We start from the raw sequence: 19,804 nt of genomic DNA, 5'->3' as shown, positions 1-19,804 counted from the left end.
CCGAACCCGGGGACTCGGACTCTTAAGTCATGACGGGGATCCATAGGGAAGCAGCCAGGAAAAAGAAAGGGTGTTCCAAGCCAACCAAAGAACACGTAAAGCACCATGTGAGACAGTTTCCAGCTAAACCAAAGCGGAAAGCATGAATGAAACTAAATAATGAACACCTGATAAATTGCAATAGAAAATGCTTTGCTGGGTCTCGTGCAGATAACCATAAGTATTGATTTTTAGTGGATCTGTAGTTTTCAGTGGGAGAAGTGCTTTGTTAGAAAATGTGTAACCAGCTCTTGCAGCAATCACAAAATAATTTGTATCTGTCCTCTTGATTTTTCTTACTGAAGTTCAATCTGAATGAAAACTCCCCCAGCTCTTGCTGGATAAATAATATTTACAGATAAAAAAAAATTACTTTTTCCCTCGTCTCTTTCTCTGATTCTAACCTTTTTAATTGAGAGAAGTCTCCGATGACTGCTAAACATATATTGAATGTGAACTCTGGTGATTTTATGAACTTTCAGCTGAAAGAGCATAAATGATCATTACCAGAAATTCTAAAATTGTAAAAATAAATCCTTAAGAGGACACTGATTTTTCTCTGTGCTTATGAAAGTTCCACCATTTTTTTGTATTTTGGTACAATTTTTTTTTTCAGAGAAGACATGAAGCAAAATGATTACTTTTTTCCAGAAATAGATTGGACTCAAACCAGCAGGTATTCCAAACAGAATCAAATGAGAAGTAAGCTTGGAAATAAAAAAGAAGAGGGAAATAATCATCAGAGACATCATCAATTTATCAGGCTGTAAATGTCATAGATAGTCATGACACATGAACAAAAACGAGCAGACTGCAGTCAGTCAATATGGTTTCGAGACACAGCAATAGCAGAGAGAGAGAGAAATTGTTTCAAATTTGCAGAATCATTAACTTTATTCTAAAGTCTTGAGGTAAAGTTCTGACTTCCCTGTAGTCAGCAGAACCTTTGGCATTGATTTGGTAGTGTTGGTGCATTGCCCTTCATAAATTATCAATAAAATGAAACTCTAGGTAGCCATTGCTTTGAAGATGTAGGATAACTGTTGTAGAGACACTCCAGAAATAAATATTCCCTAGAATGCTCCATTTGGTAAGTGAATAATTGAGATTTTTGGTTTTAAATAGCCGGTACCTGAGTAAATAGAACCCTCTATTGTAAGTGTTTTTGGCAAATTGCTATTAATGTGTGAGTAGTAATGTACTGAAGGACTGACCAGGCTGTGAAATAGAGAGCAGTGAAAAGAGACTTCTCTGGATTCTGAGCTGAGTGAGGAGTGTTGGGCTGTGCGCCATTAAAGCTGCGGCGAGGTGCGTCTTGAACTTGCTCTTTGGGCACTTCCTTTTAGTGCACTGACTATTGTGTGTCCCATTTGGGGACCTCATAACAGCTGTGGATAGTCTTTCTCTCTAAACATGTCTATTCATTGGGTTTTCTTCTGCATATAAATGGATTCTCTGGCCATTTTGAAGGATGTGCCTGCTACACTGTTTCATTAAACTGCCACGTTATCGGGTAATTGTTTAAACATAATGCCATAGCACTATCAAAAGGAAAGGTGAACTAATGGCATTTGCAAATGTCAGGGATTATCTTAACACTTTTATTATAGTTTATAAAAAGTAGGTTCAGGGCATTCCGTGGCAATTATTTCCACAGAAATTGGTTATTTAAATAAATTGCTAATTATCTGGATATGACAGTATTGAAAACCCAGCTAATGAGTTATTTGATAAGTGTAGCTTATGGTGGCCACCTACAGGTGGCAGAGAGAAAGAACATATAGAATAATTACAATCAGAAGGAATGCAAGGCAAATGAATTGTGTACAACCTGCACATTTCCCTGGACTGTTTGCAAATGCAGATTATATATATATAAAGTACTTTGATCACCAGTACTAGGTAGAATACCTATTATGCAAAAAAAAAGTCTTAGCAAAGAATTATGTTTTCTGGGGTTTTTTTTTCCTAATCCCCAAACTTTCTTATATGGTTAATTCCCGCTCCGTTGGATTGCTCATCTACAATGCCTGATTTTTCCCAATTCCCTTATGTAATGCTTTTTCACCCAAGTCTGGTATTTGCTGTCATTGGCTTATTTTGTCATTAGCTTTATTACTGTTAACAGTCAGGGAGATAACAATGTCAGCTGTCTTCCCAGAATGTATTTACAGAGGGAGGGAGAGTGATGATGTTGCTTAGATTTTTTTTTTTATTAGCAGCAAAGACTTTATCAGTAATTTATTAATCAAAAATAATGTATCAGCTAATTTTTCTTTGTAGTATTTAGGCTCTGTGGTTTAAATCTGATATTAAATTTGTAAAGAACTGCACTGTAATATAATATAATGCAAATTAAAAATTAATGTTACTTTATTCATTTTTATTCTATCTAGTAACCATAGATACAAAAATTTGCTTTTAAGTCATCTACTAACCAAAGGTATGAGAGTTTGCTTTCCTTTTAAATCTGTTTCTTTTGTTGATAGAGAGTTTGATTAAGACCATTCAGACTGTTTCAAGATTCAGGCTCAGTATTATCAGTCTGAATTGATTCACCTCCATTCTGTTGGCTGTTTTTTAATGGATCTCAATCATTTTTACCTAAAGGCCTATTTAGAGCTGTGGCAAATACGTGTCAAAGACTTTAAACTAACATGCTGGTGCAATATATTGTTAGTGAGAATGTAGCCCAGTATTCAAGACTTCTGAAACCACGTTTTTCCCCATTGGTGGATCACTGGGGTCAAGAATTGTTTCTGCTAGGAACTTCCAAAGCTACTGGGTTGCTTGAAGCCTAATGCCAGGCTTCTCCTTGAAGAAGGCATTAAGTTTGGCTCTCAATTCCCAGTCTAGTGAACATTTGTGGTTCTTGACAGGATTAAGTACTCTGGAGACTCCAAGGACTTACAAAGTTGTAGTAATGGATATGTCTTCTGGCACTGGTAAAGGATTTTTACTTCCTAAGGAAAAATAAACAATCAAACAGATAAGTACATATAATACCTTTCTTCAGTTTGTCATCAGTCTGCTATCCTCAGAGGAGAAGGGCAGCCCTGCCTACCTGTGCTAATCAGGGAGAGGCATTTGACTGACGTATGTTCTGCTTCCCCTCCTTGTTGTATTTTGCCTATTGGGTTTCCTTGACTGCAGTCCCTGATAGTTACGAAAAATCTGATGCTTTATTTAAAAAAAAAAAAAAAGAAAGAAAGAAAACCAAAACTCACTGGTTTAAAAAGGAAGAAAAAGGTCAGAGACTTTTGCATCATATAATTATTTCATTGCTTAAGTCTTTATGTAATAGCAAGTATTTGTTCCATAATTAATGAGAGACTTGAAAGAGTAGTTTTCAACATAGAGTAGCATGTCATCTCCACCAGGTATTTTTCTGTCTCTCTTTCATTTTCAAATCTCACTCCCCTGGTTGATGTCTGGAAAAGTGGACTTTCTTTGCTAAATCTCATTATTTTACAGCAAGGTAAATGATAGCCACATCTAGCGTCTGGTAACATCCACAAATCTGTATAATGGAATTTATTACCTTCCTGTGGTACTCATATGAAAATGCAAGAAAATACAGACTCTAGGTCAAATTCCATCCTCATTTGCTTTGTTCTTATTATTCACCTTTTTTTTTTTTTTTTAATACCTTGGCTTCGCTACTGTTTGAATTCCTTCTCTTTTTTTGCTTTAATCTGGAAGGTTGTTTCACAATTTCATTAAGCAGTAGGATCTCTGTCACAAGTAAATCACGTTGTATTCCAGACCAGCAGCTTTTATTACAGAAGAGAAAGCTTCTAAACTGTTGATCAAGAAATGCATGGGAGAATGACTTCTGATGTGCTTGTTCCCTATTCTGTAGACTAAAGAAAAAAATGCTGGCATGAATAGTGACACCTCAGTCAACCCTCTGATTGTCATTAGAGCCATTTATTTACTCTCATCAGAAGCACTCCTGAAATGTTTTTAAATTCATTTGGGTGAATTGTAGATTAATGGAATACTTTTGCGATTGTACCAATTTATCACTAATTTACTAATCACCAACTGTAAGTAATAACTCATATTATGAATATCAAGTACAGCTAGTACTAAAAAGTACCTATCTTGCATAATAAATTCTAAGTCTCGTTGCCATCTCTGCCTGGCTTCATCAAATCATATGCTTGATTTCTTTGGGCTGAAAGAAGGCCTTTCTGATTACCTATTGTGCTGAAACCTTAAGTAAACTGTCATTTGCTCCTTTTCCTCTACTGACCATTGTACAGAGACAGTCATTTAAATGAGAAGGTGGCTAATTTAATCAGACTGAAGAAAGGAACAATTATATTCTGGAAATATTTTCTTGTAGAACTCTTTGCTACAAGATATCATTAAGGTCAAGGGTCTACAAGGCTTTAAAACTGATTGACTGCAAACTCTCAAAGTTACATTGGGGTTAAAAGAATATAAACCTTCATGCCTCAAGGCAGATGTCAGTTTTCAACTCATGCAGATTGGGAAGAAATTTCCCTCTAGCCACATGATTTCAGAGTTACCAGAGTCTGTATTCTTTCACCTTTCTGAAAAATAACTACCTCATCACAATGAGATTCTGGAGCAGCTTTGTCAGTGCCTGAAAGCAATGTAGCAAGTCTGATGCTTACCTGCAGCCTCAATTTCAAACACTGAATATTTGAAGAATTTTATGAACTATTGTTTTTTTGATGAGATTATTTTCAGTGGTTTTGGCTGTGTAGTGTATGTCTTGGCACGTATGACCTCTGAAAAGCTTTATAAATAAATCCATGAGAGCAAATGGCATGGTTCCATTGGGTTTTTTGTCTCAAGTCTTTCTCTGAGACTGGACCATCAATTCTGTCATTATATTTGCTCTTTGGACAGTAACAGTCACAGAATCATGGAATGGTAGGGGTTGGAAGGGGCCCCTGGAGATAATCTAGTCCAACCCCCTGCCAAAGCACGTTCACTCAGAGCAGGTTGCACAGAAACGCATCCAGGTGGGTTTTGAATATCTCCAGAGAAGGAGACTCTACCACCTCTCTGGGCAGCCTGTTCCAGTGCTCTGGAACCCTCAAAGTAAGGAAATTTATTGTCATGTTAAGATGGAATTTCCTGTGTTCCAATTTGTGCCCATTGCCCCTTGTCCTGTTGCTGGGCACCATTGAGAAGAGTCTGGTACCATCCTCTTGACAGACATCCTCTTTAGTCATTCTATTCCTTTCAAACTCATTACAATCTATCTAGCTCAAATGATGGCAAATAGTCATTAGTGTCCAGTGGAAAGTTCTTGTTCAGGTCCAGCTCCTTTCTGTGATCTGTTCTGGTGTGATCTTAGATTCTTTAAGGTGGTTTTGGTGAGATTTCTAATTTTTATGAACCAGGCTCTAGTTTTCACCAAAACACACTGATAGCACATCTTGGGTTAGATTGTCTATTTATGCAAATTAAAGTTCGTATGCTGCAAATGTTGTATTTCTATGTAGTCTCTGTTAAACTAGCAAGAAGTATTTGTGCGAAGTCTGTGAGCAGTCCTGATCCCTAACGTGGGCATGGAAGAACATCTGGTGTGTCTTGATGGCAGGTGGAAGAGTCTGTCTGATCAGACAGCGAGCCTTCTGGTTTTGCTCTGGTGCAGAGATCAGCTATTGAAGAAGGAGGAGATGTTGTATTAAGTATATAATGAGGAGGTGTCTATCCTGTGGCAGCAGAAGTTGCCATTCCCCAAGAAGATAATTTTGTGCTGAATCCAGAGCAGGTGTCAACAGATGCTGCTTAGCTGAGCTTTTGGGTGTGAATGTGTTTAATATTGATGGGCTGTGAATTCAGTATTTTCTGTCAGGGTTGCAGTGAGGGGCAGTGGTATGTTGCAAAAGGCAACCTGAGCTGAAGACAGTATTTTTAATGGTTAAGACAAAGCAAATTTCAGTTTTCTGTAGTGGAAAATTACCTTGAAAAAACAGCTCCATGATGAAGTGACAGTGCAGCTGTCCTATTTAAAGCAAAACATGGTGGGTTTTATGACTGGAACTTATGTGGGATCATTCTCCTCATTGACCCTTCCAGCTAGACTGGGGAGGACTTAGCTGATGCACAAGCAAGGCAGACTCTTTCTAGAGAGCAGAATCCGGAGACAATAGTAGGTCCTTCATGGAGACCAGTAAAACTGCCTGAGAGGAAGCACTCACATGGACACTGGAGGGAGAGTAGATGCTGGACTCAGTGTGATAGGGCTGCTTGAAAAAAGGAGTTTATCCTTTACTAAAGACTTTCGTAGATTAAAAATCCAGCAAGCAGACTGCAGTACTTCTGTCTCAGAAAGGGTGGAGAAAGAATGACAAAACAGCTTGTTTGGGTTGAAGAAGAAATTTTGTCTCAAGGAGATGAGGATGTTGGTCAGGCAGGAGAGCAGAGTTGTGGGATGCAGTGGGTACTGTTTCTGCATGAGCTCTTTTCCCACAATTCCTAATTGTAGTTTCTTCTTCCTCTTGCTTTCTTCATTGCGTTGGTTTTTTTTATTTCTTCCCTTTTGATTATTCGATCTTGCAGAAGATCAAAGCTTTAAAGGTTATAAAAACACCCATGGAGGGTGTTCAGAAGTATTTCATGTCGTGTTATTTCCCCAAGTTACCTAATAATACAGTACCAAACAACAAAAAAAGTACTAGTTGACAGCCAGGCAGTTCCTCTGAAAGTGATGTATCCCTCCCTTACACTACTGTGAAGTTGTCCAGTGCTAACATAAAATTATCCTAAAGGTTCTCTAAATTAAGTAGAAATTTTAAGAATATGAGAGTTATCTAGAGAAATCTGAATTAGCCTAAAAAATTACTGAAAGTGTCAGCTGTCTATGCCATCCATCATTTAATGAGCAGCATCTTTATGCGTATTTTAAATATTTGCATACCATCAATAGGATGTAGCCAAAGCAGATGCATTGCAGACAGGGTGTATTGAGACTTTAATCATAATTCCTCTACATGTAGCAGGGAGTTGTCTGACTCAACTTCTATATACCATTTGAAAATGCAAGTTACAGTCTTGGAGATACAATTATAAATGAATCTACTTTTTTCTTTTGAGTTTCTGACTATCGTTCTAATAGTTAAAGGGGGCTTCCTTAAAGGATTATCCACATCTACAAACATCCAAAGGGGAAACATATTAAATAATATAAGAAATGTCAAGCGCAGTGAAACGGTGCTTTTAAACAATTTTTACTCAGACATAAATAAATGAGATGTTCTGTCTTACTTGGACAACATCTCGTTCAAAAAGTCAACCTGATTCTTTATGTAGAAACATAGATCTCTTTTTCTACAGTGTACTGCATGGTAAAGTATTGCTTTCTGTCTCAGACATTGTTAGTCTTTGTTTTGATATCAGCTAAAGTGTTGGAGCCAGCTTTGCAATGTTTATCCAAATGTTTCTGTGATTGTCTTGATTTCAGCCAGATTCATAATACTTCACAAGTATTGATGCAGCTTGAAACCTACTTGATGTCAATTTATAAATTAATATAACCTCTGCATCTCACAATTAGGTCTTAGTTCCTGATGGTCCTACCATGCGGGATGTGCAAATGACGTGAGGGTGTGTTTGGATGTTGCTTACGAAATGTTCTGATTTTCTGTAGGAAATGCCATTAGGCCCATCGCCCTCCGCGCAGTGTCTGCCATAGCCCGTGCTCTCCCAGGATTTCCCATCTTAGCAACTGGCGGCATCGACTCTGCTGAAAGTGGGCTCCAGTTTCTGCACAGCGGGGCTTCTGTTTTACAGGTACCTTTTCTTTCTTTAAAAGATTAAAATTAAAATAACTATAATTAAAAGCATAATGATTCTTCCTTTCAAATATTAGAATAGTGGGGGGTTTATACCACTGAAAGGAATTTTCATGTTTTTAGCTTCATATTTCTTGATAAGAGACGGTAATTTCAGATGGAGGAGGAGAAGAAGTTGCCAAAAGACAACTTTAGGTGTCACAATACTAATCTGGGAAAAGGCTAGCCATGAGTATGTTATCACTTTTTTTTTCTCTAATCTATAGGATTTAAACTTTAAACATCTCTCCTTTGTCATACAAACAAGGTTGACACAGAATTAAATCTGAGCTGTCTGATCTTCCTTTATTCTCAGTTTTTGTCTTCTGGAAAGAGCCTTTCCAAGGGGAGAGGGATTTCAAAGCATACTACTTTGGTCCTACTGGGAGCCAGTTTAAAGTAACTTGTTTATCCAGGCATCTGTGTCCCTTAAGGATGTTTATTGGAACAGGAGGTGCAGAGCTGTACCTCCTGCATATGATGCTGGCGTTGCAGCCCAATGCAACTGGAGTGAGGTGTTGGAGTGCACATAGTAGTTGAGGCTGTTTACATTGTCTGAAGGGCTGTTTTGAGGTCCTGCCCGGACTGGCATGGTTAGTTAGTCCTGTCATGAAAGGAAGCCGTGGAGGTCTGTTGTTATGGGCACCAGGAAATTGGATAGAAATTAGCCTCTCACCTGCTCTACTAGGCATGTCAGGGCACCATTGCAACATATACATTAGATGGCTGATAAGGAGCAGGTGGTGGTTATATAATAATATATATATTATATATAATATTATATATTATTGTTACATTCTGGTAGATACTCAGCCCCTTTATCTGTAGTTCCGATCATAGACAACAGCAGTTGTGGATACTGTGGATATCAGCTTTATGTCACTCTGTGGGATGACTGGAGTGGTTTCATTCTCACAATTCACTTTGACATTAAAATTACATTCAATGTGACCATCCTTTCTGACCAGCTAAGGTGACTGCTGAGATTAGTCATTTATTTGCTATGTTTCAGAAAAAAAAAATAGTAGACCAACGCAATAGTTTGATTTTGTTGGGTATTTTAATGCACGGCAAAGTTAGTATCTCCGGGAGCTGAAGCAGCAGGCTACTGCTTTTTTATACATTTACTATGTTCTTTAGGTTTACTAATACCATTTCCTATTTTTTTTTAGTTTGTATTAAAATGCTTCAAACTTTTTTTTTTTTTCCGATGAACAGACAAGAGATCTACCTTTCTTACACAATGGTCTGAGAGCTTCTTCCATATAAATACTAAGTAAAGGTACAAATTACAGAGCAGCATTTGTCTAAAAAACAGTAGGATTGGCAAGGGAATTTTTTAAGTGCTATAGATGCATTTCATTTGTTATTGCTAATAGAGCTGCAGCTTTTGGCTTTGTCTGCAACAATGTTACGTGATCTGAACTACACAGAGTGGAATGATTTTCTGTTCTACAAATGCTGTATCTGTTTCTGGATGACTAAAAATGAAGTTTTTTAATGTCATTTATGCACTTTTCCTTTATATAGTCTGTGTAGCTGCTTATTTTTTATTATTTCTTTTCTTTTGTGTTATTTTGCCCCAGTGGTAATGGGAAATTCTGAAATATAATTTAATGCAGACATCCCATTCAGTATTCAAGAGAAAGAATATTGGATTTACAAAATGTTAAATATTGTTTTCTTTTTAGTAATAATCAAGTTCTCTGGAACTGGCTTCCAGAAGTGACTTGGATCTATACTGATCTTCTTCCCTGCATAGAACAATATCTCTTTCCAAGAGATTCTGACCAGAGATGTTGGAAAAAAATAATTTCTTGTCCTTAGGCTTTTAAATCATCTCTAGAACTGATCTGAAACTCCTCTGGATCAAACCTATCCTCAGTTTGAGTGGCTTATTTCTGTTTCTCTAAAGCAGGGAAGTCATTTAAACTAATCTGAGATAAATGGATTCTAAAGCTGCTGTGTAGGTAAGGATCTGAACTAGTTCAATTACATTTATTTAAAAATAAGCCCTTAGTAAACTTCACATAAGATTGTTAGTGCAGGCCATAACTCTTTCCCTCATCTTGGGAAAGGCGAATGAAAGGGAGAGAGAAACAAGCAATCTCTGTGGGCAGTCTCACAAGAAATACACTTGACTGGGACTAGACTGAAAGTTTTATTTGCTGCTCAGGCAAGATATGTTGTGATAGACAGAAGAAGACAGTCTTACCTTCATAGGTCATCTTTGGAACGTGATTAGGATTATGAGAAACATTGCTGTTGTTTTCCTTCTTAACAAGGTCGTACGAATAGCTGGCTAGTATACTTTCCTCAGAATCCCAGTCTCTCTCACAAGTCCTTGGTACCAACTGCCCAAAATGTTCCTCCAACAGTCAAAATCTCTGTTGCTTATCATAACAGCCTTGGTGGTTCACTTCTGCTTTCTCAGTACCAAAATACAGAGCAAGTACAGAATTTGGAGATAGCATCAAAAAAATCGATCTAGTGAATATACATAGCAAGTCCTCGAGTTAAGTAAGTTGAAGCTGGGACTATACTGGTGGAATTATACATGCGTGCCATAGCCTTGTCTTAAGCATCTGCTTTGGAGATGGTGCTGAGCTGATACTTGGACTGACACAATACTGCACATTTTGTGATCTTATTTCACATTTCCACAAGGACACCTTATGACTGATCCAGAGGCAGAAGGCAAGCAGCCCAGGCTTTGGAAGTGCTGGAGCGAGCTGTGTTCTCAGCTGTGCCAAACGAGCAGCGGTCTCAAAACCTGGGAGTGGGTTCTGCCACTGCTGTCTCTGCCGTGTTACACAGAATAGTGTGTGGATGTTTCCTCATTAGCAGTATTTCAGAAGAAGGGTAGAGAATGTCAGTTTATCCAACGTTAAAAGTGGTCTGATACAACTAAGCAGCACAGGTTGTACTGACCCATCCACAGAGCCCAGCTACAGAGCCTGGGAGAGCAGCACTTCTGTGGGCACTGGGCTTTCCTTCGTTTGCCTAGATGAGAGTCCTGTGACTTCTTTGCCATCAGATGTTTATGGGCTAAGATAATACGAAGGCTTTGTGTGAGTTGATTTAATTGCCATGTGGCGTATCTCTTAGAGAAGACATTTATGAATAATAAATGTATCTCCATTAAAAGCAAGATCAGGTTTTCCTCTGTAGCTATTTCCCCTACAATCCAGATCTCCATTATTTTTTCCAATTGCTTTTATTTTTAAAATGTGGGGATTTATTTTCCATTTCCGAAATCATCATACACAGGAATGCAAGTCAGAAGTCAGGTGATAAACCATATTTTAATATATGCTATAACCACCTCAAGTGCTATTAAGCAGGTATGTTAAGGAATGGTTTGGGGAGAGAGTTTCAGTATTCAAAGTGTGTTCTATCCCTTCCTATAAAAGATGGAGGGAACATCTTAGTGTCATTACTGACAAAAAGTTTATGTGTAAGAAAGTTTTGCAGCAGGTATGGAAAACAAACTGAACCATTGAGATAAGTAGTAGCTGGGATTAAAATTTTATACAGCAATTTAACAGAACATTCTTCCACTTTATGGACTTCAGAAACAGTTACAAAAGGACCCCTCTTGTTTTTTAATTTTTCATTAAAAATGCTGAAACGTTTCAGCCACTGTACTTTTTTGTAACATACCCCAAGTCCACCAATCCCTTTTCAGTAAAGGCATGAAATTAAAAAAATAACAACTTTATTGGTGGAGATAATCCTGAATTCATTGCATAGCAAAAATGCTAGAAATCTCTAACTGCATCTTTCTGAGGTGCAGTTCATTTCTACCAGCTTGCAGTGAAGCTGAATTATTTTTTTTAATTTAAGTAAGCTTTTTTTAAAGCCCCAATTTATCAAAACAAGATGTATATCGGATTTTTTTTTTCATCTTTTGCATCATGTATGTGATTTACCATGTCACATTGATGGTTTGTTAGATTTTTGCAAGGCTTTGAAAGAGACACCCATTTTTCAAAGTCATCTCGCTGTAGGAAATTAAAAATGGAGACAATTATAGAAAATTCCAGTGAAAAGAGAAAATGCATTATGGAAAAAGCAATAAAAGCATAAAAATATTAAAGTAAAAATCACTTCACAGTAGCCTGTATGATTCAATTGTAGATCAATATTGTGTAGTTAATGCATTAGCAGCAGAGCATTAATTTGCAATTACCGCAGGTGATCTGATCCTCCGTGTTCTGTCCATTGACATAAATGACCTTTTGCTGAAAGAGATTCTGTAGTCATTATTTCTAGCAGATGTAAGGGAAAAAAAAGGTAGAACAAAGGGGTAGTTTCTGAAGTATACTTGTTTCATGGTAGTGTCTCTTAACATTATATTCTGGTATGGAACACTTTTGTTATTCTTGAATATTAGCCATTAAGGTGTAAAGAATATGGGTTCCTTTTCAAACAAATTTCTTTTCTTACGAAGTATGGAGGTTACACATGTGCCCCATTGCTCCATCATGGATGCCTATAAGGCTCTCTACATAGCAACAATTTAAAATCCACCCATATAATGCTGTTTCCCACCAGGGCAGTCTGCAGCTTTGCCCCGAGATCCCCCTTCACCCATCTCTGCCTCCCACTTTCCGTGGATGGGATGGAGAACCTTGAAGTCCTGTTCCTATGGACTCTGCTCTTGTCTCCACTGTGTCATATTCAGCCCATGCACACCTGCTGCCTCCAGACCTTGCGCCATCACCCTCCTCATCTCTCAGGCAAGGGAATAAGGAGGGAATATACTCCACCTCACAGGCAGAGCCACCATGATGCTGGATCTGCCCATGGCCTTCTCTCCTGTCCTGCACCAGTTGTGTGTGAGACCTCAGGGATGTGAGGAAGAACAAAACAGTTCTGGCAGCATGAGAGCCCGTGGTAGGAAAGCAATAAGGATGGTTTTGGCCTCTGCAAGAGAAAATCTCCTTCCAACACAGAACGTAGTTGTTTGTATGAGACGACATGGGGTTTTTGTAACGTTTTCAAGGAGCATTCTTGTTGGTACCTCTTTGGACCCAGAGTCCCAAGGGATTCAAGACAGTTTGATTATTATTTTTTCTTCAGCAGGCTTTTTGCAGAAGCATTTAGTTGAGGGATTTTTATAACAGCAGGATGGCCCTTTGTGTGTGAATAAACAAGCTTTTCCATCACAAAATAGTGGGACTTGAACTATGAGAGAGCATTGTTATTGTATTTGTGCAAATGTGAAACCCTGTGAGGAACCCTTCTACATGGTATAAAATGCCCTGTGTATCAGAAAAAAAAAAAAAAAAAAAAAAAAAAAAAAAAAAAAAAAAGCAAGGCTCTGAAAATATAATCACTGAAATGACAGGGGAAAAGAATACTATTTCATAAACATTATGCCATATCTTAAAGTTTAGGTGCTACCGTTTTCTCCACCCCAATTAAAAAAACAAACAAACAAAAACCATGAAGTAAATGTATGCTATAATAATTTATCATATTTTTACCCATTTTATTTTTTTCAATTTTCATTAAGATCCATGATGTAATTTCTCTGTGTTTTCTTACGGCTACAGAACTGCAAAGTAGAGAGCTGGAATTAGTGTTCTTTTAAGCCTGTCTCAGAGTTTGTTTGGGTCAGTGAAGACACTGATACTTGAGTTAAGTGAGGACTAGATGAGGCAAAAAAGTTCTCATCCAGGAATGATTGTTTATGCCATTATGGAGAGTGAAAAACTAAAAGAGATTGAAATCATGGGAGTGACAGAGCAGGGAGGTGGTGTTTTACAATTCTGGGTTAAGTTTATACTGATTACAATTGGGAAAAAAATATTTTGTTGTGCAATGAATAGCAGTGATTTTGAATGCAGAAAAAGGGCCGGGTTTCCTTGTGTCTAATCTCAGCTGTGTGCGAGGAGAATGAAGTCAGGTCAGTGGCTGCAACTCTTAAACAACCACAGGGTGCCACTGGTGTGGCAAAGCAAGGCTGGGCTTCTCCAGCTTGGACTCACCAACAGCCCACCTTTCCTCTGCCCCATCCTGTCCTTACACCAGTGCATGAGGGGAACAGAGGCTGAAGACTTTGCGTTGTGCCAGTCAGAGAGCGCTCCATGGGCCGATAAGCCCAAGAACAGGCACTCCTTGGCACCAGCTGGACACCCTGAAGTTTCTAACGCAGGCTGTGACTCAGGGTAGAAGAACAAAAGCTTTCTGTACAAAGCTATCCATGATACAGAGAAGTTAAGATGTTGGAGCTAATTCTTCTCTCACAAATTAAATTGATGAGTAAAGAACAGATTGCTGGACGCAGTGGCAGGCCACCGAAATGGTAGGAGTTGAGATTCAAGAGGTGGCTCTTTACATCCACTAACAACTATAAGGAAAAAATACCACTTAAGGCAAAACTACTTTTCAGATCTAAGTCCTTTGATTGAGATAAATGTAGTCTCATGTAGAAATAGCAGGTTTTATCTGTATTCCCAAAGAAACTCGATATGTGTTTGTATGTCCTTTTGAGTATTCTCAGTCACATTTGAGCTTTGTAGCTGTTTTCACTGAAATTTGCTGGAAGATAGAAAGTATTTTGCTATAACAAGTTTTGAGAAAACAAAAAAGTCAGGCAGAGGAGAGACCTTACCTGCAATCCTTCACTGTAAGTGCGAGCGCACTATGAGCTCACCTTTATTAGACCTCTGAGAATCCACATGGGACAGCACCGTTAGGACTGTGTCAGCCACAGGAAAGGCTTTAATTGGCAGTCACACTTTATTAGACATCAGAGAACCCAACCAGGAGACACAGAGCTGCTGGAAGCCAGGTATCATTAGCTCCACTGCTCACAGAGCTGCACGCTTAAAAAAGTGTTCAATGGACGCAGCGCTGAATGGAGTGGCCCTTCTCTGCAGAGCTGAAATTTACAGTACACGCAGAAACAAAAGAGGGAACAAAGTGCTGTTTGAACATGTCGACATAAAATCAAAAGAAAAACGAATGTGAAAGAGAGAGAAGAGTTGGGGCAGAGATACTCAAGAGATTGCTTCTGATAAACTTTTCATTATTTTCTGCTTTTTTCCTAGCTCAGTGCTAATTGCAGAAGCTCAACCTGTTCTTAACTGTCTGTCTTTCTTTGCTAATAGAAAAAAAAGGTCATTAGAGGACTTCCATACTTGCTCCATTACAGATACTTGGGATGGAAATTGCTAATTGATAGTGAGAATTTTCTGTGAGATTTCCTTTTAATAGAAATCAGAATTTGTGAAACAAAAACTATCTAGAAAGTTTTTTGGTTATAGTAGAAAAAAATACCAGGTTAAAACAGGTTTTCATTGTTGATTTTCACTTTTATTATCTTGCCGCTTTTAATGAGAAGTTGCCCTATTCAAATCAGCACATTGTAAGTTATGGAATAAACTCTAAGCTAATGCTGCCTTTTATTTTCTGCAGTTTGCAGTAGTTTTACATTTTATTTGGAGCTGCTTAGGGGATTTATCTATTAGCTTTCCTTAATTTCTGCTCATTTCACCAGCTAGTAAATGAGGTCTGCATAGATAGGATTGTTATTTCATAAATTTGTTAGAATGAATTCAAGCTCATTCCATAACAACTGCTATTTGTCATTCTTATAATGGATTCTCATGCAAAGTAGGTTTAACTATCACTGAATGGTAATAATTATTTAATAACAATTAGGTCTCAATTGAGCGTCAGCTCAAATGCTGTCCTATACCAGTCACTCCCAGCCCCTGCAGAGGATTTGTTCTCTGCTCTTATACCTGGGGACACCAAGCCTTCTTTCTTTCCCCTTCTGTCCAGGTGTCTACTCTGCTTCTCTGGGAAAAGACATAGGTGACATAGGGACTTTAAGGGCTGAGGAGATGTAAAGAATAATTGCTTTGCAGCATGCTCTCTCTGTCTCTCCCAAGGATCCACAATACTGCTGCTCTTTCCAAACCCCAGTACTGTTGCACCTATTTTTAATGTGGATTCACACTACTGATGTAGGTTCGTCCTGCCACTGTCTTATATGAACAAGCACAGAGCTGTCTTCCCTGTGGATAAATCCACGGGGTGTGAATTGGCATTAAGTGAGTTTTGTTTAAAATTTTAAAGGTAAAAGCAACATGGAGATGGCTCTTCAAAAGAGGCTCAGTTAAATGTTGAAGAAATTATGGGCAAGATGTTTTACTCGGCTCAGGTTGCTTTCAGACACAAAGCGAGCGCTGTTGTAGACAGAGTTCCCCTCGTGTACCAGCGTGGAGGTGACTGGAAATTGAATCTGAAAGTGTACCCAGCTCCTTGTTGGATATTGAAAATACAAATAGAAGGGAAAATAAGCACAGTGGAAAATGCTGAGTTTCTTTTTTTATTACTGTCATCTCAAATAATTACTCAGGGAATTTCCTGTATTTTGTTTTAAATTATACATATTGTAACTGCAGGGGACTTGTTTTCCAAAAAGGGGAAACGTAAGACACTCAGGCTTGCAAAGCTTTGCTGTCAGAGAAGTTTTTCTAGGAAATGTTGTTGGTCATACAAAGAAAATACGCATGTAAGAAATGTTCCTTTTTGTATCATAGTGTCTCTGCTGCTCTTTCAGTCGGAGACTGCAGCTGGCAGTGACAGGAAGAAAGGGAGAGCGGGCGGTGGAGGAGGCTGTGCTCAGGGCACCACGGTCCTGGAGCCAATGTCGGCACAAGTGGGTACTGCTGTGCAGCTGGGCTTGGGCTTGGTGCAGGGATAGCTGGAGTTTGGTGACCAATCTGCTGGTTTTCCCAGTGGTAGAAAAATCTTTTTTCTGCCTTTTTGAAGTTTTTTTTTTTTTCTCCTACAACACAAGCCCCCTGACACAGCTTGATCTGGCTGGCAAGAGGTCCTTTTATCCATGCAATTTGAATGAAAGAAAAAAACAGAGAAACCATTTTTCTGAAGCTGGCAGAATGTTTAAGAAAGGGCTTAACTTTCTTCAATATCTGAGTTATGTCGCTGCTTTTCTTGCTGATATTTATTATTTGTACAGAGATAGGTAAAACAATCCCTAAGGAAACGTGGAAGTGGGTTTTTATCTCAGACACGAAGGACTCAGAGGGCCAGAACTATTTTATTCACATGAATCTCACTCTTCAATGGACACAGCAGCTGCTGCACAAATTCATACAGGCAAGCTGATAAAGGATGAAAGTAATTTTAGCTGAAATAAAATGTGAGACTACTAGAGGGAAAGACTCACAAGGATGAGGGGTTAATCATTGCAGGACTGAACGGAGGTTCCAAAATGGAAAAATTGCTTTTCTGTTTGATTTTGAGAGGTCTGCAGCTTTCAAAATTCTAGTCACAGGAGGATGTCCCTCAGTAGATGGTTCTCATTAGAGTTTGTAGAAAACTTATTTGAGGAAACTGTTTTTCATTGACAAATTTCATTTAATCAAAATAGATCTGGGTTCAAGTCCCTACTGTGTCTGATTCAGTGTCCTGGGATGAAGAATGCTGAAGCTTTACCCTGGATCTGTTATGTATTAATGAACCTGAGTATTACCAGTGATTGGCAAATAGTTATTCTGTCACAGGGAAGTTTAAGGATAGAAAAGTTTTCCAGTTTAAGCTGATAATCAAAATTCTAAAAACGTGTGGAATTAACACATTTAAAGGAAAAAAAATATTTGGGTGAATCAAATAGTTGTTTCAGTCATTTTGCAACATATTTTAGTTTTGACCTTTTCATTCCAATTAACTTGGATTGCAAAACAGACATTTTCAAGTTAAACGGAGCCGTTGCATTCCATGTTGTCAAACAGCACATACTGGTAATTCTGAAACTCTTTTCCACACGTTTTTCAGAACACAGTTTTTTTTCTGCAAAGCGTGCTTTCCTAGAACCACATTCAGTTCTGACAAATATGTCTTTCCAAAAATGGAATAACGGACCAGCTTCAGTGCAGAGAGGATGGTGTTACTGTTGGTTAGCTCTCAGAGACAAAATCTTAAAAACACTGCTAACTTCTGACTAACTGTGTTATGTTACTTGATGACTTTTAATATCAAAACACCAAATCTGAGCAATTTAACTGGTATCTGCTTTAGAAATGTCTTTGGAGGAGCTGGAGGATACACCTTGTGGAAATGGGTCAAGTAAATCTACATCTACGTAGCACAGCTCCTGATGCTGTACCAGCAGCTGCAGAACTGCTGGGAGAACTGAAGGATTTCATTTTCCACAACAGTTCTTGTAAGAGAGAGGCGAGACCTTTGGGTGTTAATAAATGAAATATGAAGTGATATTCAACATATGTTTAAAGATAGTTGTAGAGCCTCTATATGTGATTGGACTGTTTACACAGGGGAGTTAGCTCATCTGCTTTCAAAGATATCTTTCATTTTGTAGATCTACAGTACAATGCTACAATTTGCTATAGATGGCTGATTATGAGGCTGTTTCCCACACTCCTCAATGCTCAAGGCATGTGGAATCACATTTGTTTTCTTAGGAAAGATGATCATGATCAGCACTTTTATCAGTATGTGTGCCCACCTACTGCATAAAGGTCCACTTTGTAGTTCCAAGAACTGACAGAATGCTTTAGTGAGATAAGGAAATATAACCATTCCTCTAGGGGTGGTTGACAGGGAGAAAAAAAAAAACAAACCCACAATTACCTCAGGGAGCCTTCTGAAAATTCTTGATTTCTTCTGCATTTTCCCTCTCAAAGACACGGGATACAAAATTGCATCGTTCAGGGTCCCTTGATAAGTACCAGTTTCCCACTCCCAAAGACCCAGTTTAGCTATTTAGATCAAAGATACATTAATTGGCAGAGAGTTATGTCGCTGCTTTTCTTGCTGATATTTATTATTTGTACAGAGATAGGTAAAACAATCCCTAAGGAAACGTGGAAGTGGGTTTTTATCTCAGACACGAAGGACTCAGAGGGTCAGAACTATTTTATTCACATGAATCTCACTCTTCAATGGACACAGCAGCTGCTGCACAAATTCATACAGGCAAGCTGATAAAGGATGAAAGTAATTTTAGCTGAAATAAAATGTGAGACTACTAGAGGGAAAGACTCACAAGGATGAGGGGTTAATCATTGCAGGACTGAACGGAGGTTCCAAAATGGAAAAATTGCTTTTCTGTTTGATTTTGAGAGGTCTGCAGCTTTCAAAATTCTAGTCACAGGAGGATGTCCCTCAGTAGATGGTTCTCATTAGAGTTTGTAGAAAACTTATTTGAGGAAACTGTTTTTCATTGACAAATTTCATTTAATCAAAATAGATCTGGGTTCAAGTCCCTACTGTGTCTGATTCAGTGTCCTGGGATGAAGAATGCTGAAGCTTTACCCTGGATCTGTTATGTATTAATGAACCTGAGTATTACCAGTGATTGGCAAATAGTTATTCTGTCACAGGGAAGTTTAAGGATAGAAAAGTTTTCCAGTTTAAGCTGATAATCAAAATTCTAAAAACGTGTGGAATTAACACATTTAAAGGAAAAAAAATATTTGGGTGAATCAAATAGTTGTTTCAGTCATTTTGCAACATATTTTAGTTTTGACCTTTTCATTCCAATTAACTTGGATTGCAAAACAGACATTTTCAAGTTAAACGGAGCCGTTGCATTCCATGTTGTCAAACAGCACATACTGGTAATTCTGAAACTCTTTTCCACACGTTTTTCAGAACACAGTTTTTTTTCTGCAAAGCGTGCTTTCCTAGAACCACATTCAGTTCTGACAAATATGTCTTTCCAAAAATGGAATAACGGACCAGCTTCAGTGCAGAGAGGATGGTGTTACTGTTGGTTAGCTCTCAGAGACAAAATCTTAAAAACACTGCTAACTTCTGACTAACTGTGTTATGTTACTTGATGACTTTTAATATCAAAACACCAAATCTGAGCAATTTAACTGGTATCTGCTTTAGAAATGTCTTTGGAGGAGCTGGAGGATACACCTTGTGGAAATGGG

The 19,804-nt window shown here is 38.3% G+C and overlaps 1 protein-coding gene across 1 annotated transcript in view; it reads left to right on the top strand.

Annotated features, from left to right (window-relative positions):
• Positions 1-19,804, top strand: part of DPYD (dihydropyrimidine dehydrogenase) — a 369,255-nt gene that overhangs the window by 293,816 nt on the left and 55,635 nt on the right. Inside the window, exon 19 of the mRNA XM_014939498.1 lies at positions 7,676-7,818. Coding sequence (XP_014794984.1) covers positions 7,676-7,818 — 143 coding nt within the window. The remainder of the gene's footprint in view (positions 1-7,675; positions 7,819-19,804) is intronic.

Source organism: Calidris pugnax, unplaced genomic scaffold, assembly GCF_001431845.1.
Source record: "Calidris pugnax isolate Ruff unplaced genomic scaffold, ASM143184v1 scaffold18, whole genome shotgun sequence".
NCBI classification, from domain to species: domain Eukaryota; kingdom Metazoa; phylum Chordata; class Aves; order Charadriiformes; family Scolopacidae; genus Calidris; species Calidris pugnax.
Note: the sequence above shows the minus strand (reverse complement) of the source record. Positions and strands in the feature narration are given on the sequence as shown.